At 34.2% G+C, this 25,335-nt stretch overlaps 1 protein-coding gene across 1 annotated transcript in view; it reads right to left on the reverse strand.

The window, feature by feature from the left end:
- Positions 1-2,795: 2,795 nt before the first annotated feature.
- The window catches only part of LOC136417303 (neuronal acetylcholine receptor subunit alpha-7-like), an 84,658-nt gene continuing 62,118 nt past the window's right edge, over positions 2,796-25,335 (reverse strand). The window contains exons 5-9 of the mRNA XM_066402945.1: positions 24,943-25,123; positions 24,205-24,280; positions 21,281-21,672; positions 18,309-18,583; positions 2,796-4,556 (exon numbers count right to left, since the gene is read on the reverse strand). Of these exons, the coding sequence (XP_066259042.1) occupies positions 4,271-4,556; positions 18,309-18,583; positions 21,281-21,672; positions 24,205-24,280; positions 24,943-25,123 (1,210 nt within the window). The 3' untranslated portion in view covers positions 2,796-4,270. The remainder of the gene's footprint in view (positions 4,557-18,308; positions 18,584-21,280; positions 21,673-24,204; positions 24,281-24,942; positions 25,124-25,335) is intronic.

Below are 25,335 nucleotides of genomic sequence, written 5' to 3' on the forward strand. Positions count from 1 at the left end.
TAAAAGTTACTGTGTGTATAGAATCCAAATTTTCAAATTGTTTATGAGGTAGTGAAAAATGTAAGTACTAAACTTTGGCTAATTTTTATAGAATTAGATTTTTTCTGAGAATATAGACAAATTTATTTGGATCAATTTTAATTAGGCGCATTCAGTGAAAATTAGAAAAAAACCGGTTTTGCCGTTTTTAATTAGTTTTCCAAGGTAAAATTTCCCAGGACTCTTCCTGTGAAACAAAAGGCATTCCAGCATATGCAAAGCTGATACAGTCAAAACCTATTCCGGCAAAACATCTCGCCATACAATTTTCCATATGGTGACTAGAAATATATTTTAAGAGATTTTTTGAACAATGAAAGGTCAGCCTATTTTAGTATTGTTATCTCAGAAATTTTACTCCATACTGTAGATCTGACATGAAATACCTGAAATATAGAAGTAAAGGTGCAGCCGCCTCAAGATATGCCGTCACAATTCTTACAGAATGATATACAGTATTTAACATTTGACAAAATTCGACCATACTCAGTACATGGTCGTTAAATGTTATCTCGAAGGAACATTCAGTATATCTATGAGGTGCTATTTTACTGTGTCCTAGATATCACTCATTGTTGTTTTTATTATTTTTAGAATTGACTCTTTCTCACAAAACCGCTTTTTCAGGTAATTACAGGGTTCCTCCGAGTTCCTAGTAAAAAAGTCCGTTATACTCAGATCTAAAGCATCCTCGAATGTGTTGACATTTTTCCAAATGTAAAATGTTCTAAGGTTACATATTAAGCTCGATCCCGAACATAAAAACCCCTGCAAAAACCTGATAAATGGCCCTCTAATGCCGTATCCCTCTATTTTTGTAAGACAATCAACATGGCACAACCAATCAAACGCCTTAGGGAGTCAAGCTCCTTCCTCCCCGCATAGCTTTCGTTACTGTAGGTAAAGAAAGTATCCTAAGAATTCTTATGCATGTTTTACGATCGCGAGAGGAAGACACTCTATCTGATTTTTAATTTTTGCAGTAGAAAGCGGCTAAATTTCTGACATGTTTGGCTTTTTCCTCGAAAACAATGGGAATGAAGGGGTTCGATGAAAGAAAAAAAATAGTCACTCTGTATCTACGGTAGTTGAATCTGAAAAAAAAAAAATCCCGAAGGTATTCAATAATTGGCCAATTGATCCTGTCGAAGGTAAACGAGATCGGATAAAATTTCAAAATGTGACGAATTTTTAAAGTTCATTTGGAAGCTTCCATCACTAGGCCACTTTGTCACAGCCATGAAAAGACCTCAAGCTTTTTCTAAATTGCATTATTTGACGTGTTTTTCAAGTGACAAGAAAGTCCTTTAGAGCAATTATTCTAACTAAAATTTCTCCTCGAGAAGACTAAAATTTTGAGGGAATTTTAATTTCTTTGAGCATACTTTCCGGAAATTTACTTAACAAATTCATCTAGTGTGCCCTAGATGTTAAGCATGTGTTGGTGTCATTGCACAGGGTCTAAGTCCATGGTTTAGCCAGCCATTAGTCATAGCTGAGTGTTCCGGTTTATGTAAATATTAAATTTTAGTCGTTCGGTTCTTCGTATTAAATTTCAGTTTCACACTTGACGAAATCACATAGACAGATAAAAATAAGGAAAAGTCAAGTTGTATAAGTGTGAGTGTTCTCTTTTGAGATCCTGAAATGTGTGAATATGATATTTTTACCAGGAATCTTTGACGATAAGTGTAATTTTCAAAATTCAACTTGGAGGCCATTTTGTAGATTTTCTATAGCAAATATCGTAATAATTTCAGCACCATTAAAAAGTCTAGAGTTTTCTCTAACACATATTCTTTCTTGAATTTCTATAAAACAATAAGAAATTCACTTGAAATAGTTAAACTCTTAAACTCACTTAAACTCATCGCAAAAATTCATTCAGTGTGCTGTGTTCCAGATCCTGCGTGCAGTTTCTGAATTCCGCTGTTTTGTCAGCCGTTCATTATTGTCATGAATGATGTTTCCAGTTTTTCCAAACATTTAACATTATTCGGTCGGTTTGTCATGAATAATCACGTTTCCAGAACTGGCAAAATCGATAAAAACGCGGAAAAATGAACTGTTTCCGATGTTATTTTCTGCTGAAATCCCGGTATGTATGTATGAGTGATTCAAGGAATCGCGTACTTAATCCAAACTTATTGTGTTGCATATTGTGCTGTGTTCATCAAATTTCTTCGTCGATTTAACGATAAGTATGTTCCAGAATCGAAAAATACTAAATATCTCGATAAATATGAAGCGTTCATGAGAGTTTTGAGCCACATTCTTAATTATTAGAACAAAATCCTGCGACGGTACTCCAATCAAAGGCCTGAATATGTATTGCCATTTTATTATTTTATTGTATCTGCTATTTCTTACTACTAATTACTAAAAAAATAGAAAACAGTTTTTACAACGAAATAAAATGCTGATCCTTACATGGTTTAACAAAAAATTTGTTAAAATAATACATTATTGAACGAGCAAAAAAGAAATTTTATGCAAGTTGTATACGTTAATTTTTCTACAATTACAATCATTTGTCAGAAACATAAAGGATTTGTGGCTTAAAACTTCTAAATTCAATACAGCTATTATGAAAATGGTCTCCGGGAAGTTAATGTTTGTTTTACCTCGTTGCTGTGGATACCAATACGAAGCTGTGGTAAATAAGCTTATTCCGGTATCGTTAAATCGTTAAATAAACGTATATGAAAATAAAGGGGTTTCAATATCGTTTTTGATTCGTTAACAATACAATATCTTGACAGTCCTCAGAAAAATTCTTGACTTGACTAGCTACGTGCTTCGGGAATTGCCACTTACTGTCAATTAACTTTGGTGTGTGCAGGACAGGTTCTTGATGGTAGATTTAATGTTAAGAACTTTGATATTTTCCTCAAAACTATACTAGATAGAGCGGGGTTTATTGGGTTAGGTAATAAACGTGTTTATGTGGGAAATTCAGCAAGTGTAGCCAAAAGAACATGTTCCCGAGTTGTTTTCATAATATCTCACATTTAATTCACCCTTAAACTATTAAAATTTTTCATTTAACCAGAAGTTTATTTCGTCTATTTGGCATATCTGGGGAAGATTTGTGCGAGGAGTCTTACAGATATAAGCATAAATGATTGATGAGTATATCACAAGTCAGTTGAAATAGAAGGAAATTCAACTAACAAGGAGTGAAACTACTTGCTTGTTCCTCATCCCTTTAAATTCTACGTTCTCTAAATTTAATGATATTCATAAGTCATGAGTTGTATGCCACGGCAATCAAGTGTCAATATACAAGATAGCAAAAATGACTTAATTCACTAACTTATCAGAGATTTCCTCAATACCTTTGCTGATTTAACTTATGTTTAACTTCACGCACATGCAAGAACACGCCTCTTTCAACTACCTCTAGCTATATGAAAATAATCTCAACTGCTAATAATTGCACATAATCTATAAACCTAATCCGAGATTAGAAGAAAATTTTAAAGTTTATATTGTCATGGCAAACGGTATTTTAGAATAATGTGGTCATCATATTTCTGAAACTCAACAGAATTAGATTGAGCAAAACTTATTGTTTGGCAAGTTGATTTTTGGAAGATACTGTTAAAGCTTTTGGCACCGTATTGCTGTTCGACTCAACCAGTCGTGAAATATTTGATAATCATAATATCGATGATATTCTAAAATACATGTCACTCTCAAGCAAGACGTTGACTACATTTAGTAAGCTCTAGTATAAATATATTCATTAGTTATTTTCATAAAATAGCAAATGTCGTAATGCTAAGAAATTTTGAGGACTTCTGAAAATTTAAGAATCCACGTAACTTAGGAGATCGTTAACTTAGTGAGACTGAAATGCTTTAAACATCACGACTCCTTTCGTGGCTAGAGATTAAGAATCTGCTAAATGCTGATAAAAGTAATGTAGGCATATGGGCTTTCGCCTTAGTTACCCTGTTTTATTAAAGCATTATCACATAAAACATTGAAATATAATAAATCTCTAGAAGAATTCTGAACGATGGTTTGATTTCATTATTGCTTCTGGTGAGAAATAAACACGAGCTAAGTTGGCAGTTAAGTTTTGAGAAGCCCCGGTAATAACACTTTACAAACACTAACTACGCATTACTTACGGGTGAACCTCTTCAAATGCCGCGCTCGCGCAGACCAGCAAACTCATGTCGTACGGGAGAATTGTTAACTTTAGAGGGACGGGTAGCTGCAGCTACGAAACGATGATATGAGGCGCAGAAAATAATACGGCTAGCGTGGCGATTATGGTGAACAACGTGAATATTATAAGGCACAGTCTATCGACTACCATGGCAGCAAACTGCCAGTCCCTCGCTATGCTGTGAGCTTCGTCCTCTTTGCGCATTTGATCGGTTATGAATCGAATTTCTTTCAAAATCATTGCTAACTCGTACTCTTGACTCACTAGGTTGCTTTGAGATGATACGATGCCCTGTTCTTGCAGTCTTGGACCGCTTCCATTACTCTCTTCATTGTTCCTAAAAAATAGTTTGCGTTTGAAACATATTCAATATTGATGCATTAAATTATGTGGATGAGGCCAGGGCTGAAAATTGTGTAAAAAATTTATTTCTTTGACTTTTTAATGAGTTTTTAATGAATTGGTTGGAATTTGTAGGTACTTCTGAGTGGTCTTAAGCAAAACGTATTTGAAGAAGAATTGTAGTAATGTACAGGGTGTACCAGTTAAACATAATCATTAGAAGCATCCGGACAACCATCAAATATAAAAAATCTACATAAATCTTTATCAACTTGATCTACCTCTGGAAAATATTTTCAACTTCGTGACACTTCCGGTTATACCGGAAGTAACTACCAACTTCGTTATTTTAAATGGAACCCTCCATTTCTTTTACAATTTTCGATCATCGACAATCATCAAATTTTAAGGTCACTTTATATAAGTTGTCTTATCTTTAAAATTTACCGTTTCTGAGTTACTCCTGAAAATTTGAAAATTTTCGGAACTGCAAGGTCCCGCGGAAATCGGTATTGTGCGCTAACCGTTGCGAATCTTATAATCGTTCTTCTGGGGTTCCAAGAGAATTTCATAAACTACGTTTCGACATATTTACAGTTTAAAAACAGTCCTCCAGAACCCCCGAAATAGGCCTCCGAAATGGCATGACTTCAAGCATCAATAATTTGCTTATTTCAAATGGAATACCTTAATTTTCTCCACGGCATCGGGTTCAGAATTCAAAAATCTGCAACTTTTGTTAACATTACCCTAACCCTAAACTCAGGCGTTTCTGAGTTTCCGAAAAATGCCCTCTTTTTGGCTCCTAGATGTTTCGATAGTCGCACCGATGAGGTCAGCATAAATAAATGTTACATAGGAAACGCAACATACCGCGTTTCCTACGCGCGATATAATCATGGCGTAACCTAAATGCCGCGTCATAAATAATGCTCGCCGCAGTATGTTGCGCAGGAAAAGTTATTTTGACAGATAATTTTTTTAAAATTCGTATCGTAGTTTGTGAAATTCTCTTGGAGCCCCAGAAGACTGATTCCAAAATTCGCGGCAATTAGTGCACAATACCGGTTTCCGCGGAACCTTGCAGCGAAAATTTTCAAATTTTCGGGAATAACTCAAAAACGGTAAATTTTAAAGATAAGACAACTTACATAAGGTGACCTTAAAATTTGATGATAAATCCGAAAATTGTAAAAAAAATGGGGGGTTCCATTTAAAATAACGAAGTTGGTAGTTACTTCCGGTATAACCGGAAGTGTCACGAAGTTGAAAATATTTTCCAGAGGTAGATCAAGTTGATAAAGATTTATATAGATTTTTTATATTTGATGGTTGTCCGGATGCTTCTAATGATTATGTTTAGCTGGTACACCCTGTATATTCATTTGTCATTTTAATTAGTATTGCGATAAGTATTAAAAAAGTTTAAAGTCTTTGGAGTCTACAAACTGTTTGAGATTAATAAAAATTGCCTAAAACTGTTCCCATTTTTCTTTCATATATAGATATATTATATTATAGTACAGTTTTGACATATCAATTTACCTGTACCTAAAAATTCCCACCCATTGCGTGTATAAAGTAGATCTAAAAAGAAATTCTCGTGTCACATTGGAAAATACGAAATCGTTTTCTGTCCATGTTCCAATCACAAACATTTATTTCGTATTTTCCGTTGTAGGAACAACAATTTGTAACAGACATCGAAAACAGTAGCAGCATTTTTTCCCCTTGCCCAATAACCAATAAAAACTTTCGCACTTATTGCTAATGACAAAATCGATAAGAAATGTTGCCAGTGACATTCATCTGGCTAATATGAAATTCGGCCGAAATATAACTTTTTGCGTCATTTTAGCCATCAGATATGCTTCGGCTACCGAGGTCATTTCTAGGCTAACAGCCGGCATGTGCTTAATGGTGCCTGAAGAAATTTACACAACCACTGGTTTTTGGGCTAAAAGACACTTCAAAGGAATCAATAGAAGACCTGGAATTCCTGAAGTGTCGCGTAAGTAATTAGGCAAACTACTCAAGCAGCTGAATGTTCTTTTTGTCAGTTGGAGTTCGGATCAATGAAAAATTTTCCTAATTAACCTTAAACAGCTCTCAAGTTGATAGATATTGAGGGTCCTAAATTAAAATTCCCGAAGTTTCCCATTGGAGCATTCTGAATAACAGTTGTACTTTGAATTTGTTATAAGTTTTAATAGGATTATCCAGACCAATAAATTGACAGTCACGAAGCGTTACAGAGAATTTAGTATTCGAAACTTTTGTAGCAATTCAATTTTCGCGTATGTATAGAGAGAATACAATTAATTATTCAAACTTATTCAAAAATGAAAACAACGTTTGCAATAAAAATTATCTGAAGGTTGCTTTTCTCAGAAACTTAACTTACATTGAAATTTTGGATTTGTCATAACTTTTTACACATCTGTAAATTGCCCTCTCAACTTCTGCAACGAGCGAATTTTCGTATGTGTGAGGACATTATTAAGCGCAGTCCTATTGTGCACACCAGTTATTATTAAAATTGTTTTGCAACTGCTTTAAAAAGTTTCCATTGAAAACCTTATAGTTCAATTTTGAGATACCTTTCAAATAAGTTTTTCGAATGCAGGGGAATTGTTTTAATCGACCTTCACCTCAAAAAAAAATAGGCTGGCAATAACGAATCTCCAATAATAACTTTTCAAGTAAAGTAATTAGAAAGTTAAATAAACGTTTCGATTCGCTTTTCCTTGAAACTTAATGGCAAAGGCTGCTATTTTAATTTTTAACTTTTCACCGGATTTAAGCAAGGAAATTTCGATAGAATTCCGGTAAATTGAGTTATTTGATTCAATGGCGCTTTATATATCATTATGTATAGCTAGGATGCTAAATTACTCATTTCCTTAATGCACCAAAGCAGCAGAGATAAACTTGGAGTCTAACGAGCTGCGCATACCTAAAGGGTGAATATCCTGGCATAACGAATTGGGTTTCAGATTGAAAACAGAAACAAGGAATCAGACCCTTTATGGTCATTATCTCGATTAGTCTCCTTTGATGCAGGGCTAACGCAATAACCATTTTTCTATACTAATTTTGCATATAATTATCTTCTGCTCCAGAAATTAATTCCAAACTGGTGTAATTCAGAACAAATGACGCTTTGAATAGTGCAACTTCCTGAAATTGTACTTGGGGAACTTTTTGTTAACCAGTTTACTTCAAATGTCTAGAACAACTCAAAACCTCTATTGAACTTAACATGATGAAGTCAAATCGTAGAGTTTCAAAACAATCCTATTGTATATACTGAACTAATGCTCTTCATCTGCTTAGTGCCATTGCACACATTGGTGCTATGAATTTGAAGGAGAGGTTTAAATAATTTGTGATCGGTGCAAATCCAGATATTCCGTTAATTCTCTGGAAATTTGAGCACAAAGAATTGTCGACACAATTAAACATCGATAACTTTTAGCATCGTTTACAGGACTCATTTGTATTTGGATACGAGGCGTGATTGACATCCCCCGATTCTAAACATTAAAATCATTCTTTGTTGTACGTTCTATGTCACTGTGTTAATAAATTTGCCAGTGATTGATTCAATTGGAAGAATAAATGAACGAGCGCATGTGTAAATTGATTAATGGGCTATTTGTTTTGTAAATATTAAATTTTTGCTGTGAACAGCTTTTTCAGCCTCATGATCTATGACCACGTAAATTAAGTTGCCTGCTTTAAATGCTGGAAATGTTGATTCTAATCTAAAAGCACCTTTGAGCCAATATAATATTCAAAAATAGTTATCTAAACTCCATCTGTTATTGGAACAACCCAACACATCTATTTTCAATTTAAATGATAATCTGTTTCTCGTTTATTCGTTAATTAACTTTTTTTCATATAAAACGTGGCTGTGATAAGGGGGTAATGGGAATTTTTGCGCCATTGAGAACGTTCAGAGTAACGAACCGTCACGTACGTGTCTATATAGCCGAAATTTATCACAACCCAACTACACACCAAGTTTTACGCAAACGTGTCGATTTGGCTTTAAAGTTCTGAGAAAAATCCGATTTTAGAAGGAAATTAATTATGCTCTTCGCAGAATTTAGCTTACAAAATCTATCATACTTTAATAAACATACTCAAAGGTATATTTAAATGTTTAAAATAGGAGATTTTGACATTCGTGTGTGTTATGATAGCGGTTGGTTTCATAAAGGGATTCTTCTGGACCATTTAAAATGATCTATGGACCTGAAGTAAGTAACAGAAACATAAATTCAAAGGAGTATTAATCTTTTTTATTTTGATAGCTGAAATGAATTTGGCACACTTCAAGAGAATAGAGAATATAAAATCCATCTTGACGTATCGAGCTTTATTCAAAATATCACGAATTGGGATATCACCACTATATAACTTTCTAGAGCATCTCTCAAATACGGTTAGCTGGCATCAAAAGCTGTATATGTAGTAGAAATGCCGGAGTAACTATTTCGAGGAATAACCGGTCAATACGAACTCATCTTTAGGAAAAATGTGCTGCCTAAACCAAACTTGTAACAAATGTTTCCATGTTCGAGTGTAAATTTAGGAACATGCACTGCAGGAATGGTGTAATTGAGGCAATTTATAACGTCGTTGTTACACAATTCGTAATTTATCACTAAAACTGGGCAAGGGAAACCAACTTCCTGAAATCGTGTACATCAGACCCAAAGTGAGTAAAGTTGACGAAGTTGGGCCTTGGCCTTTATCTGGAAATCCTTGTTCAGTTTACGCTTTCCTAGATTTTTGGACTTTGCCAGTTGTTGCTGCCAACCAAGTTACATGAGCCTTTCAACTAAATTCTCTTCAAAGCTCGTTAATTTCAAGTTGTGCATTAATACACCAGGGCTGCTTTAAGCAAAACCCAGCGATACGTACACACATTAAAGCTGGAAGCGAAAACACGTTCAATGTGTAAGTAATTGCTCAGGAATTTACTGCTTTTCCTTCCAACAGAAAAAATGTCGATCCATATTCCCGCTTTATCTAAAAACGTGTAGTTGTTGACAATAATTATTTTCCAGAAACTCTAAATGGCTTCTCCACTCAACTTAAATATGTATATAATTTTTGTGGACCAAGATCTTGGAGCACCAATCTGAAAATGTGTGATTTATTGTGGTTTTATCGAAGTGCACCTACAGCGATTGTAATTATATGCAAAAATCAATAGCCTAGAGTGGCAATTTTGGGAGTTAGTTTAATCCAGGACCGGACTTTCGCTGTGTGTAGCTTTGAATCGGTTTTGTTCAGCACATCTCTGGTTTTAGTCCTCGGAGTCTCATTTTTATTCTATTTTCAGTAAAAGGTTGGGGCAATTATCCTGGGCAAAAATCAGTAGCGGAGAGTAGCAATTTTGGGAGTTAAACTAATTCATCATTGATTGAACTAATCATGAATTTCTCTGTTTGTCGCTTTGAATCGGTCTTGACCTGCATCCCCCAGCCTCTGCCATCAACCATAAGTTTTCCTTTCTCCCTAAGAAGTGAAATCTCTAATACTCTAAATTTTTGATACTGTTTTTTCGGTATAATCAACTGCCATGACTCAAAATTGCAAAAATAGAAATCAAAGCGATCTTCCATATTTCAGGAAGTCAAAGAAATATTATAATCCAACATAATTTTTTTGCTATTACAAAGATATGTATGATATGACAATAAATCTTGAATTATAAATTTAATATTTCAAATTCGACTTATTCCTTTTATGTAGAATTTTTGCCAGCAGCTTTCGTCTTACCTAAAAGGTGTGTCTTTTTTGAAACCCTCACATACTAGAACACAAGTTATGCATGTGTTTTAATTTCAATACCTCTAATATCAGTGACGGTCCATTAAGTAGATATAGAAAATTTATTTAAAGCTACCAGTTCTGGAACTCGGCGTTGAAAAGAAATCCAGAACGGACTGTTCGAATTTAGCTCAAACGGTTTATTCCCTAAAGCGGCGATTTATATTTTGGTAGATAAAGACTTAGGTTTATTTATTGGCCAGAACGTTGAAAGAAATAGCTTACTCGCTGGACGTGGATGAAATATTATTTAGCTTTTATCACAAAAGTGAGATTCTCGTGTGGAATTAGCGAAAAAGTGTTGGGAATAGATAACTGTTTTATATATGTACGTCCATCGTTACAGATTACGGACAGGAAAACTGAAATCCGATCATAGTTGCCCTGCATTTGTTGCCCCAGAAACCTCCTGCTGCTGAAGCCTCTAATCTTATAAATTATTTGCATACCAGGGGAAATGCCATTTCAGCGGAAGATTTTCAGTTAGTTCTTACAATAAACAGCTGGAAGTGACAGGCCTGGTAAATCCTGAGATATTATTTCAATATATTTAGCGGCCTAAACCAGGAAAACTGTTAAAATTTGCAAAGATATTGAACGAGCCTCCGGAATAAAATATGATGCGGCAATTCGAAGGAATTCTAATATTCATGGCCAGTAGAAAGATTTAAATTTATGGGGAACATTTGCGTTTAACCTAAATGGAGATACGTCTTTATATGGTTTAGGTATGGGAAATGCATGAAATGCAATTTCCCTAAAGTTGCAATTAAAATTCACAACTTATTAGGCCGAGTAGGCCAATGCATGAAAAATTAGTAGTGCGCTGGAACGTGGGGCGAGGGGAATAAAGGGCGGAACTTAATGAAAATTTAGCAAAAACTTTTTCATTACAATGACCTCTTCTTCTTGATTCTTAAGAAATGCACAACGTACATTTGGTGCTAAAATTAAAAGTTCCACCGTACAATGATTCTTTTTATGTAGGCTGAGTTTTAAAACAATTTAAAGTGGAAATGTTGCTTAAATATTAAGCTTTCCAGACCGGGAGGGACGATTTAAATTTCAGATGAGCATCCTTTTAAAATCAATGCTCCAACTCGCTAAGTGTTTGCTTAAAGACTTCTTTCACATATTTTTATTCTGTTGTCCTATGATAATCCTCTTAATAAAATTGTATATACGAATGCGTTTCTCAGTATGTGTGCTATAGAAAGGCGACTAAAAGGGTCACAAATATCTTACATAATAGGAATCAGATAATTCTCTGTCCCTTTCATTCCGACGTAGGGTTACCATTTTTATAATCCGATTTTATTGAGTTTTGAAAATCCCTGAGGTCGCAGGACCAAGGCATATATCCGGGGTTTAGGGTAACGAAACCCCTTTTTTCAGTCACAATTTTCCACAGACCCATGTTATGGAAATAACCCAATTTATATCCAATTATGTCTCGATTAAACTGATACCGAACGATGAATTTCATAGGAAAATGAAATATATGTCGTCTTGTTACGCTATTCTCTTGCCACATGAATTATACATGAAGGCTTGAGATGGAAGTGAAAATATTTCGCACATCTGCGACTCACACCACCCGCTTTCGTCATATCTGTCACCCCTGGAGGAATTTTGCAAGATAATTTCTGATGTTTCTGGCTGCCAGCAAAGTGGTCCATTACACCATCAAGTAACGTCACAAAACGCTGTCTATAAGACATCTGAATGGTATTTTCCATTACAACGAGGTGACACAGAAATTAAAAACAAATAATATACAAATACATGTAGATAAACAAATAGAGGACGAAAAGTTCCCCACAAATTTGTAAAAAATTGAACGAAATATTTTTCATGAAAAAGCTGGAACACGTCAAATATTGTTTTCAGTTCTGCATTTTTTGAAGTGTCAGACAGTTATACAGGGTTGCCCATGTAGTAGATAAATGTTCTTTTTAATTGTTTTCTTATGAAATCCCATGTATATTATGACGTTTTTGAGTTCTTTTAGAAATTCTGAACATACTTTATGTATAAATATTTTTATAGTTTTTTCTCCATGGATTAGATGAAAGGGACAATTGGTGTGGCCTTCTAGATCGCCTAACCACAACCCTAAGGAATTTTTTTGTGGGGTTATCTGAAACATAGGGTGTATTTAAATAAGCCCAATAATATACAGTATATCCACAGATAGAGGGCTCAAGAGGACAAATGGACAAAAAATGTCATTTTTCGACAAAAAGTAATTCTTGATAAAAGTCTCAGCTTCTCGAAAAAAATATAACTTACTTACCTTAAAAATATACTACTTACTTAACTTAAATAAATATAATAAGATAACTTAACTTTTTTTTTTATACAGGGTGCCCAAAAACTACGAACACATGAAATACTATCAAAAGTAAACTAACTTTATTTCTCATTTTGGAGCAAAATAGTAAATAAAAAACAGATTTCCAATCCTATTCAAAGTTTACATACAAAATTCCGCTATTCCAAAATAGTTCATAAATAATTCAAAATAGAAGTTGGTACATATTACTTATTCAAACACACCTCCCCCGTATTCCACGCATTTCTCAAATTTAATATTGTGACATTTGTTGTCATGCTTGTTGTGAATACGTGAAATGAGGTGAAAAAGATAAAATTAGAAATTGTTTGAATTTTAAAAGAAAAATAAAACTTGGAATACTCAGTTAAAATGTTGTATGTAAACTTTGGGTACGATTTGAAATCTGTTTTTTATTTACCATTTTGTTCCAAAATGAGAAATAAAATTAGTTTACTCTTGATAGTATTTCATGTGTTCGTAGTTTTTGGGCACCCTGTATAATTAAGTTCAAAGTTATCTTCATATATCATATTTTTTCAAGAAGCAGAGACTTTTATCAAGAATGACTTTTTCTCGAAAAATTACATTTTTTATCCATTTGTCTTCTTGGGTCCTCTATCTGTGGACATACTGCAGAAGAGTTAAAAAATAAAATTAGTAAAGAAGATCAACAAATACCTCCTCAAATGATAAGAAAATTTCTTGAAGAATTTGAATTGCGGCGTGTCCACTGTCAGGATGTTAACGAGGCATAGTTCGCACATTTAATACATTAGATTATAGTAGTTTATATTGTTAGTTTTTAAGTATTAATAGTTCTATCGTTAGGTCTATTTTTTTTCGGAAACTATTGAATTTAAACATGGGTATGTTACATTAAATATATTCAGAATTTTTCAAAAAACTCAAAAAGGTCATACTATACACGGAGTTTCATAAGATAACAATTAAAAAGTACATTTATCTACTACATGGGTAACCCTGTATAGATGTCTGATACTTAAAAAAATGCAGAACTGAAAACAATATTTGACGTGTTCTGACATTTTAAGGAAAAATATTTCTTTCAATTGGTAACGAATTTATACAGGACTTTTACTCCTATATGTACGTATAAAACAGCTTGATACCACTTTCAACAAATTAATCATCAAAGTTCGAAAAACCTATCTATTAGTTAAAAAGTATACATGTAGTTTCTGTATGACCACTTGAAATGCTACCTACCTCCCTTGTGGTTCGAGGCAACCGCTCGTAAGTCTAACTCGTAAAAAATATGAGGTATCTCATAAATTTTTTTTTTTAATAATGCAATGATTTCCATCGACCTCCTTCCGATGACCTTCCGACGACTCTTTAAATAATGCACACCTCTATGTATCAGACAATTTTACAATTCCTTATGGGTGTTCCCTTGTAGAAGATTTTATTGTATACAAATTATCACACCGTCGAAATCGACCAACCGAGTATACGTTGTGATTGTCCGTCACATTGCCCATTATTCTATGAATCATCCGACTCCCTTAAAATATATAAACTCTTCTAAAATTATTTAATTATTAAATAAAACCCAACATAAAAAGTGATTATTAAAAAAAAATTTCAAATCACTATCTATTGAACGTTTTGAATGACCACCCGTTATTTAGCACGCGTTAAACTTTCAAGCGTTTAGGCAAAGTGTGAGTCCTCTCGGTTTTACACCTTCACCTTTCTGTAATGAGATGTAAAATGTAAGCATACCCCGTCAATATGCCATGATGAATTACAACCTTCTAACGGAAAGTAAATATTAAATTGAAATTTGAATTCTAGAGCTTTCGAAGAACGTCGTACATCACCGTTTGACATATTTTTCCGTCGCAGCCCTCTAAAAAGTGAGGATTTAAGGAATCAGTTCATCTATCCTTCTTTCTAAATGTGCTGATATGCAAATAGTTATTAATGAACTGTCTCCTCCGATCCAATAAATTCTTTCGATTTTACCAAAATGCCATTTATCATCCGAACTTTTTGTTTTTTACCTCCAGCTCGATTTTGTCCAGTTTTATAACTCAATGTAGATACGAGGGCGGATTTAGTATTTCATATACCAATGCGGGAAAGTCCTACTTTCAAAGTATTTTGTCTGTATTGTAACTTCGTAGACACGTTTTGTATTTAGGTCATATTCAATTACCAAAAACGGGACAGAAGATACCAGCTGTTTGAGGCACGTTGTACTAAACAAGCTTATTCAATATATCACAAAACATGTTATTTGGGAAAACGTGCCCAAAATGAAATTCGCTCGAATCAATTTCAATTATATTTGAGCAAGAATCAATATTGCGTTACACAGGAGCTTTGTTACCTAGGTCTTTAGTTGCCGCAGAATTATTAAACCTCTCCGATGTAAAGAGGGGATTGAACTCTATACATTCTCCCCAGGGCACTCGTTATTTCAAGGAAGTATAATTTTGCACCCCGAGGAACAAATATTAATTTGACGTGTCCTTGAAACGAAAAGCTTTGGCTGAGGTGTCCTAAAGCTCAACTCGAGACCATAAAGCGGAAAAATACCTTTGGCTATAAAGTATCGTTAAAACGGTGAAGAATGTGACTGCAAAGCAAATTGAATAAAAGTATTTCGCTGGTTTTCGAAATATCTTTTGATCCTTTCTCGGATATAATATACAAATGGCTAAGAAAATCTTGACGATTCTCTATGGAAGTTACAAAGGACTTGTGAACACTTTTTCTGTTTTCGTCTAAATACGCACGATTTAATTGTGTAAAAACGGCGACAAATGAATACCAGTTTTATGGAAGCAATTTGCCGTGAACAGCTTTTTGATTATAGAGAAATGGGAATTACATAAAGCCTTTCTAAATGAAATTCCGGGAATGTCAACTCTGATAATGCAAATGAGGGAAAACTATTTTCGAACTATAGGAAAAGGGCCTCGGAAAAACAAAATTAAATTCAATCCTAAGAAATGTCTTCATAAAAATACCTGACACAAAAGAAAAATGCTTTTTTATTAAAAGTACTTAGTTCTATTAAAATTCTCGGCTGATTTATATTTTAAAAGAACAATTTTAAAATATTTGAGGTTTGTTTGCTCTGTCGTCACATAAATGTCATCAAAATATCTTCATCTCGGTTAACAAATTGCACGAAATGGACATCAGCTTGCTGCCAGGGACCACATAATAAAGGTCCTTCGTGGGACATTCTGAATGGATTAGGCTTATCATAACTGAAAATTACTATCTCTGCCTTCGGTCTCGAATTTTGACTTTAAGTGTTCAGCTACATGTTCAGTTCAGAACAATAGACTTGTACAACGACATTTGCCTGGAAATAATGAAAAGTTGCCAGGCGAGCAATTTGAGAATTAAAAAAAAGCAGAAGTTTGATACTTGTTCATAGCGAGGGTAATTGCTTCAGAAAAATGAGTAAGTCAAGTGCATAGTTTCGCAAAGGTGACGTTGAGCCATAACGATAATTATGTGACAAAAGCGAAGATTTTAAGTGTGATGAAATAAAGGTAATTTACTTTTCATGAGGTGCAATGTGAGTTGAAATGTGAGTGTGACTCGATCAGTAACAGTTCTCATTTAAGGGAACCATGGCAGGCTTAATATAAAGACTAAGAATGTACAGTTTTAATAGTTGAAAATGAAGGTAATGTGCTGAGAATAATTGATTGACAATAAGTGAAATGTTGTTAATTCATGCAGGAAAAAAATTATTTCTTATATTGTAGAGAAAAATGTTCCAATTTTACTGGGAAAGGAGTTGCAAGTGAGGTAACAAAGCTTAAGCACCAGAGATTAGATACACCAAACACTAAATAGTTAAAGTGGAAAAATAATTTCTGAAAATGGAGAAACAGAGCAATTTGGATAACAGATGTTGAAATTTTATTTGAAAAGTAAAGTAAAAGATGATAACCGGCTTCGAAGAGTGTCAATTTGTCGAAACTGAATGCCGATATTAAAAAAAAGTCAGACGAGAAATTTAGTAATTTATAGTTTAAAAGATGATAAATATTCTCATTAAAAAATCACTGCTTTATTAGTTGAAAACGGAAGGTAATTCTGAATGTAGCAATCGCAATGTATATCAAGATCTCTATTTGATTGAGTTATAATTACACGATACTGAAAAGTGAGGTGGGTAAAGTTAGTTAAGAGTTTTAATGGTGAAAGCAATTCAGCCGGAAAAATTTATCTCTGAGGCCCAGAAAAAATGCTGCCTTACGAGCTGAAAAGTGAGAGTGGTTCTGAATGCAAAAGCTGCAATTCCACATGGCAGCATTTCCACTACATCAAGTTATAGGATCTGAAAAGGGAAGTTATTTCTAGTTGGTTAAAAGATTAATTCAACCCGAAAATTTCACAATTTAAGGATTAAAAACTGACTGAAATTTTAACAAAAATACTGTCTCACAAGTTGAAAAATAGGAATATTCCTGAATACAGAAGTTCCGATTACATATAACAGCATTTCCACTTGACTTCTTTATAATTATAGAATCTCATAAATGAGAAGTCGTTTCAAAGAAATTTAGTAGGTGAATTACTGAAATGAGCTGTATTAAAGCCAAGCCTGGAAGAGTAGATTCTGATAAACCAATGAACAAGGCCTTTCTACAATATTCAGTCAATACTCTATCGGTACGCTAGATTAATTGGTACCCATCCGTGTGTTAAATTGGCTTTAAGGTGGTTTGCGATCGATATCTAAATTAAACGATTTTATTCATGAAAGGATATTCCCGGGCGGATTCTTACTAACACGAAGACAATTCAAAATTCCCAAAGATATTTGCTTAAAAATTTCATCAGATGAGGCGCGGACACATTGCAAATCCTTTCGGTGTTCCTGTGTTTCGGCGATATTTAGGTCATTCTATTGTTCATATTCCTACATTTCATTATACTAAATGCTAAAATTGAGTCTCCACGGAGCAATTTTAGATATTGTAATTAAGTTTTATGGAAATTATCTGCATTCGAGGTATTAACTTTCATCCATTCTTATGAAATTATTAGTCTTCATTTCATGGTTTATTTCAGTTCATGATATAGTTCAATTTAAAAATGTTTAATCATGGAAAAAGACCTTTTAGAAGTCTATATGCGAGTATATTGGCTATAATTATTTTTGTGTTACATAATGAAATTTAATAATAATTGTGGTTGTTGAAATACTCCTGTAATGAAATTTAAATAAAATGAAAGGGCAAAAGTTCAGTATAATTTCTATATGTAGGTGAATGTCGAAACATTGTGAAGTGGGATTTAAATTGAATCAAAACCAGAATTCACTTTCTATTCAATTAAAACAAACACTTGTTCAGTCCTCTTGTCGACTCAAGTTCGCAACACAAAACGTAGGAGCAAAATACCTTTTCATTAAATATATACAAACCCAGAACCATAGCATTAAATAAAGTTGAAATATCTGAATCTGAATATTTCAAGGCTGAATTTGTTTTTAACTGCAAATTTTTGTAAGCTTTTAGGTGCTTTCGTATATTTCACCTAATCAACATAATTTCTTACCTGAAAACTGTCCTATAAAACGTAGCGGGTAAGGGCGTAGGTGTACCCGCAGTACGATAATTATGTCGAAAGTCATCGTCTATGTCCAAAACGTTGGCTAACAGACTTTTCGATGACCTTTCTTTCAGTTCAACATCAGGGAAATTTATTGTCTTTCTATCTGCTTGGACCGAAGACGGTCTTGGTGGGGGCGAATATGTTGAACTACCCTCCTCTTGTCCAGGCCTGTGCATCATCAGGATTTTTGGAAGCCACGTGAGGAATATCAACCTTACCTGAAAACAACACACACATTTTTAGTCAAGAACATTGAAGAAAGATCAATAAATGCATTCACTTCCTTGAATTTTTTTCTGAGCCTTTTTGCAATTCAAATAATCGCCCTCTAAACGATTCAGTTAGCATAAATCAGTTCGTGAGGAAAGCGACTTCAAAAGGGATTAAGTGTGGAATGGGATTGCTTAAAAGTTGGTCTAATTTTTTAGTTAACTGATTTTATATTGGCATTGTCTTATAATCAATTTCCTTTAATTACGGAGGATTAAATTGAGCCGGCTCAGCTGAACGTTGTGCTTCTCAGTGTTCCAGAAGGGTTTAGAGCTGTGAAATATTATTCTTGAAATGGAAAAAATTAATAGTTCTTAAGCTGCGCGCTCTGTATACATTTTAATTATACGAAACGAGAAACGCATTCAAAAAATTAGGGTCGCCCATTTTTAAAGGTCCGTAAGCTTTTGTTAGGAAAAATCTAATTATTTAATTTCGCCCGAAAACTCCCAGGTTACAAGGGCTTTATCGCGTTTAATTAAAATGTATTAATATTCGATGAACTAAAATTAGGAAAAATGGTTGCTGATAAACTGAAATAATGTTCCCATAAAAAGCATAAATTGATGTTAATCGCTGTTGCATTAATGATTTATCAATAATTTGGAGAAGTTAAAAACCCAAATGCTAAAAGTGTGCCCGCTCCAGTGAGAGTTTGCTAAATTAACGGCAGTAATTCATTTTTGACTAAATGGACAACAAATTTTTTTCGGAAAAATAAACACATACCTATACTGAAATTAGTTCGCAACTTATTTCACTCGAACATAAATTACTATTGACAGTGCGACGAGAAAAACGCATCAACCCTCAATATCATCCCCCATTTCGCTGAAGGATTTCCCGGCCTTTATCAATTTTAATCCACCAATACCTAGAATTTGAATTTATGCTGACTGAGTCATAAATGGGGTGGCTGCAAATAGATGATTTTAATCCGTATCGATAGATATCAAATATTTCAGTTACCATGGGGATTAATAACCAAGTTGCGTTCTCCATATACACGTGGTAATCTTCGGGATAGTTTGCACGATGTAAACGCAGTTATATAGTGTGGTCTTGTCAAGTGGAATAAATTCAATTGAATTGATGTACACATTTCTAAAGAATCCCGAAACACGTCAATTGGAGATTTCAAAACGACATCCTGCGATATAAAAATATTAGCCCTGTTTCGAACCTTCTTTGGGTGACAGTTACAACCTCTCAATTTTTAAATTGTAAGGATAAGCTTGTGATTTTTTTTAAGTCTTTTTATTCTCTATTAAAAAAATCAGTGGATAATGCACAAATTGGCTGGAAATTTCGCAAAAGTAAGGGCCCATTTACATTATTTCATTGTTAGTTCAGTGAATTCTGTGTTTTGCGCGTTTTTGCACCCTAACTTTTTTTCAGTTTCATGGGTATTGTAAGCTCGTACTAGAAAAATAGTATTGTAATGTTATAAAATAAAAATTTTAGAGTATAACAGTAATTTTTTACTATACAAATGGAACATCTATCAAGTAGGTTAACTGGAACTCTTGAAAAAATTGAGCAGGACTTTACTAAAAATTCATAAATCCACTGGTGGTTTTGAATAAAAAATAACACAAAGATTTTTAACCACCAAAAGAACCACGTGGGTTACTTGGAATTGTTGGGAAGAAGTTGGAGTTCATCTAGCCTCACGAACTTTCTGGTTCCGCTTTCAACTGTACATATAACTGAATAAATGGACCAGGTGTATCACCTTGAACTTTTGGGAATGGAGACCAGGACGTCAGCTCGTTCCTGAAGGTTTGGCCTCAATACGAAAATTCGTAACTAAATATTAAAACTCGTAGGTTTTTATTTCATGCAAGGGATGTTGGGAAATCAACACTCCGTGTAAGGTCCGATTTCGAGTTCAAAAGGCGCCTCAAAATGTCCAATCTCTTCAAAGCCACCATTGAGAAACAACCAAATATAATGTTGGGGAGCCTTATTCCGGAGAGTTAAACTGTTAAACTGAAATCCTTCTTTATTGGTACAACACAACCCCTATAATAACGGATCAAAGCCATCAAAATTTGATCTAAAAGCAGATTTAAGGCTTTGGTAACTTGAACTAACGCGTGCCGTGGAGTTTGTGTACATATATAAACTTAGAACTTTAGGGTCTGTCAATTTTAGATCAATTACATTGCAAATTAGTTTCAGCACGTAATATTTTATTTTCCTTGGTCGTGTCATAAACTTTCTTGAAGTTCCTGCTTGCTTGAAATTTTGGAGTGAAATTAAGGTCTAGTTGACGTCAAGTAAACTCTACTCAAAAGTTAAGTTTAAACCCGAGGAGTTTTGCTTCTTGGTACACTGCTTCTTTATAGTCGCATACCTACATGAAATAAATATTTTCGTTTGTTCCCCCAGATTAACTTCGATCGGCTTTTAGGCCTTCTTTTGGGTAATAAGCCCAAGAATCGGATATAATTTCAAGTATCTGAGGACCTTGCTGAAAGAATGAGAACATCGTTTTTATTTCCGCCCTTTCAGGGTTTCTTGCTAAATCTAAATTGTTTCCGTCCAAGTTGAGTAGACTTCTTTTAAGTAAATTCGTATATTTTTTTGTTAAGAATCTCAGAGAAATACACAAGAAAGGAACTGTTAGGCAAAGTACTTACCCAGGGTGACATGATGTGAGTATCGGCGTTTCGATGGTGGTAATTTAAAATGAGAATTGTGGATACTACCGACGAAGCGACCATGAACATGATGCAATTGAAATATGTTCCTAATAGTGGTACAGCCTCAGAGGTGGCCGGCATAGTCTCGGCCACCATATTCAAAAACACCGTCAGAGACAGTAGAATGGTGACCCCCAGGGAGAGTTTTTCTCCAGAATCTGGTGGAAGGGTGAACCCCAAAACGGCCATCGAAGCTATCAATACGCATGGCACGATGAGGTTGAAAAAGTAATATAAGGTTCGCCTCCGGATTATTATGACGAACGTAATATCGATGTAAGGCTCCGGGCAGCAGTTGTAATAAAGTTCGTTTCTTTTCCCTGGGACGCCTGTAAAAACAGAAATTAATTTATTAGCCGTGTTATTTCAAGGGCCTCATGAAAATTTAATAAAGAAATAAATCGTTACATTTCTTGAGGGTATTTTTCAGAACGAAAAGCCGTAAATATACTTCACGTGTGGCAACTGAAATATTTTGAATCCGCAAAAAGGTCTTTACAAATATTGGCTTTTAGCTCGTCCAATAATTCAACATGCTTAAACACATTAAATGTAAACTCCGCAAGGAAAAGATAGATTTAATTAATGTTACACAATACTAATTACCTAAATTTTAGAAAGTTCAAACCGCAAAATTTTAATTGTCAGGTATTTTGAAAATGGAATTATTGGCTTAATAGTGTTCCCATAATTATAAATCCCAATTAGGGAGTTGTGATTATGTATCACCTATTCGTTAAGTTGTACCATGCCTTTAATCATAATATATTTACTAAAAATCTATATGGCATTGCAAACCTGTTTGCAAACTCCACCTCTCCATTGCTATACAACATAAATCAACATACCAGAATAATTTATAACTAAAACGACAATTTTCATAGTAATTTTATTTATTTCTATGTGATAGAAAAACTCTTTAAAACGCTGCTTTTAAACTTCGAATTACGTCCATAATAAAGAACAATATAAAATAGATAAATTTATTGAAATCTTACAGACTACATTGCTGTAGGATCCGCTCGTCAGATCGCTCTAACTCTTCTAAATGTAATTATTACTGTCTGACCAAATCGAGACACCAACGGGAAAGTCCGAATATTTGTTAGATAGTATTAGTTAAATTAGGGTTGAGGAACCGAGGGGGATTAAAAAGTGAGGTACCTCGATGTTACGCCCATGCGTATCGTACCTGAGTTCGAGTGATTCTCGGCTGTTGCTGGGTTCTCCCAGTAACCTCCTAGAATCTGTGTCACGGAAAAAACCCAAAAAGCGAACATCTCTTTGTTTGAACCAAGGAAGAAGGGCCGGAGGATGGTTGCTAAGGGCTCAAACAAAGGATGGTTCGTGGTGCTGGCTCGCAGCAGCCAGATGTTGTAACGGTCGCTGGCCTCTACTCGAGGTACGACACTGGTTTATTACCCCCAGGTTTAATATTTAAGATTTGTGACAAGGAGAATCGCTCTCTTTGATATCCGGAGTGAACGACGAACTAAGTGACGCGAGTTTTTACTAATTAAGTTACCATTTAAGCTTCGTATTGTACCCTATCCCAATTATACATAAACCCTAGACAACCGAATAAAAGATAAATCCCACATTGCTTTATAAAATTATTCAAAATTCTGAAATTCTTTCTACGTCATCAACAGCGTTATGTGCAAGAATATTTTGTGAACGTTTCAAACTATACTTTGACTAAATGGGCCTTTTAGATACTAATTTCTATCGCCTCAACTGCTAGAAAAATATTTAAAAATTATTCAGATGTTTAATATCACTAAATAACCACGCTTAAACGAATAGTTGTATCTGAAACCTAGCTATTAACTAATGAAATCAAAATGTTCATTAAAAACTAGATATTAAAGATATGTTTACAGGTGTAGGCTCTTACCTTTGAAACTTTTGTTGATTTGGCCTACTTCAAAATTCACAAAAGTAGTATAAGGTATTTTGAGCATACAATTAGTACTTATATTAACACTTTGTAAAATCGCAATTGGGTAGTTGTATTGGTTCAGGTTAGTTCGGGTTTGAGTAGCAAATCACCTATTAATTACCCTACACCTCTCACGCACAGTCCTTAATTTATCAAGAAACTGTGTGGGATAACCAAATTATTTGAAGATACTTGATCTTGATTGATCTATAAATTAAATCAACAGTAGGGAATAAGATCTGTGTAATACGATATACTTCGTGGTGATTTCCATTTAGGTACTGTCTACTTGAAAAGTGCCTAAGAAACGTTTGGTTTGAGTCTTTAATCAGATGTGTAGAATGGCTAACAAAAAAATGTATAAGATAATAAAAATGTTTGAAAACTCTCACTTATTTTCGCTTTATAAAATGCGGTAACTCTAACCAAATAAGACCTACAAGATGATTTTTATTGTAAATATTATATTGAATATTTCGGGCGCTTGATTGGAATTGATGAGAACTACTCAACTTTCTAAACGACACCTGTTAAGTGGGTAAAAAAAAGGAAGAGAAAAGCCTTCTGCGATAGCACTAAAGAAACCTCTTTTAATTATTTAAAAAGCTCCATTGTTTCTTTTTCGTGGAACGACCTATGCTTTTTAGACAAAAATTACCTCCCTCCTATAGCAATCAATCACCAGGGAGGACCTATTTATTTAAACCGGATGCGGCGGGTTTATTAAAAAGAACGAGGCTAAAAATGCATTTTATAATAATTGAACTGGGACCATGACCATTATTTTCACATCTAAATAAATTGAATTATTGTTAAAAAGTGCACTTTATGAAATTGGAGTTCTGAATTATATATTACATATGCCATGATTCTTTATATGTTCAAACACAATAGTTCTTGTCAAACGAAGTGCGTTTACCTATTAAATCCCATTCGCCATTAGTAATGAAATTGCTAATATCTCCTCCGTTGTCGTCTTGTAGCTGAAGATCTAACTGCAATAAGATTCAAAATTAGTAAACATCGAATCTCTTAAATTAGTTTGAGCTGTAATGTACTTAAGCGTTTGAATGCTAAGAAAATTAAATTGACAGAAACACGAATGTAATTAAAACGGTCCTAAATAATCGTCTTTTTACCTTAATGAAAATATAACTGAAAAACCTTTGAAGTTCTCAATAGTTCCGATCGACTCAATAAAGGTCAGCAAAATCTTCTTAAGACTTTGATATTATAACGTTACAAATAGATACTTTGAACTCAAGGCTACACAAGCGATACTCTTTTTTAAATAAAGGGGAAATGACTCCAATAAATTCCCAAAAGTTATTCAGAAGTTACTGGGTTGTAAAAATTTCAATATGGGTTCAACTTGTAACCTTTTAATATCGCTTAAATCTCTTTCAGACAGTTCGTTCTTCGTCGACGTGTCTTCCAGCTTCTTTCTTCATCCTTTCATTAGCACGTTCAAACTCAACAGCTATAACTCTCTAAGCTAAGCTTAACTTAAAAGAAATTTTGCCAACTTAAAGGTAGCAAACTGAAACTCGCTTTCTAGTTTCAGCAAATGACAGCTAAATAATCTATGTAAATTTAATTTCGTTAACTTTGCACTTCAGCTCCGGTGGAAAAACAAACTAAACTAAATTCTACTTACTTGTAAGCCATCATAAGTCCAACTTCCAAATTTCATTTCGCATTTTTGATCGTCGAAAGGAAACCAGGTGATATCGATTTTACATGTGCTTTTAAATATTCCCGGAGGCAAATAGAAACAACTGCCGTTATTGCGGACTACGACGTTGGTGGGGTAAGTCCCGTCGAAACCCTCGTCAGCACTGAAACAATATTTCGGGATTTATAGCCCATAGAGAAATAAATTAAGACTAATGCCTGTTACATTTGGGACTGTATAGCGGCTATTGTGTTGTATGTTTGTCCACATACAGGGTGGTCAGTAGAAAAAGGGTTTAAACACAAATCGTTATTATTTAAGCAGAAATTATTTACTATTTTAAGTGAGTTATTCATAAGAAATGTAATATGTAAT

The sequence above is a fragment of the Euwallacea similis genome, chromosome 27 (genome assembly GCF_039881205.1).
Source record: "Euwallacea similis isolate ESF13 chromosome 27, ESF131.1, whole genome shotgun sequence".
Taxonomy (NCBI): domain Eukaryota; kingdom Metazoa; phylum Arthropoda; class Insecta; order Coleoptera; family Curculionidae; genus Euwallacea; species Euwallacea similis.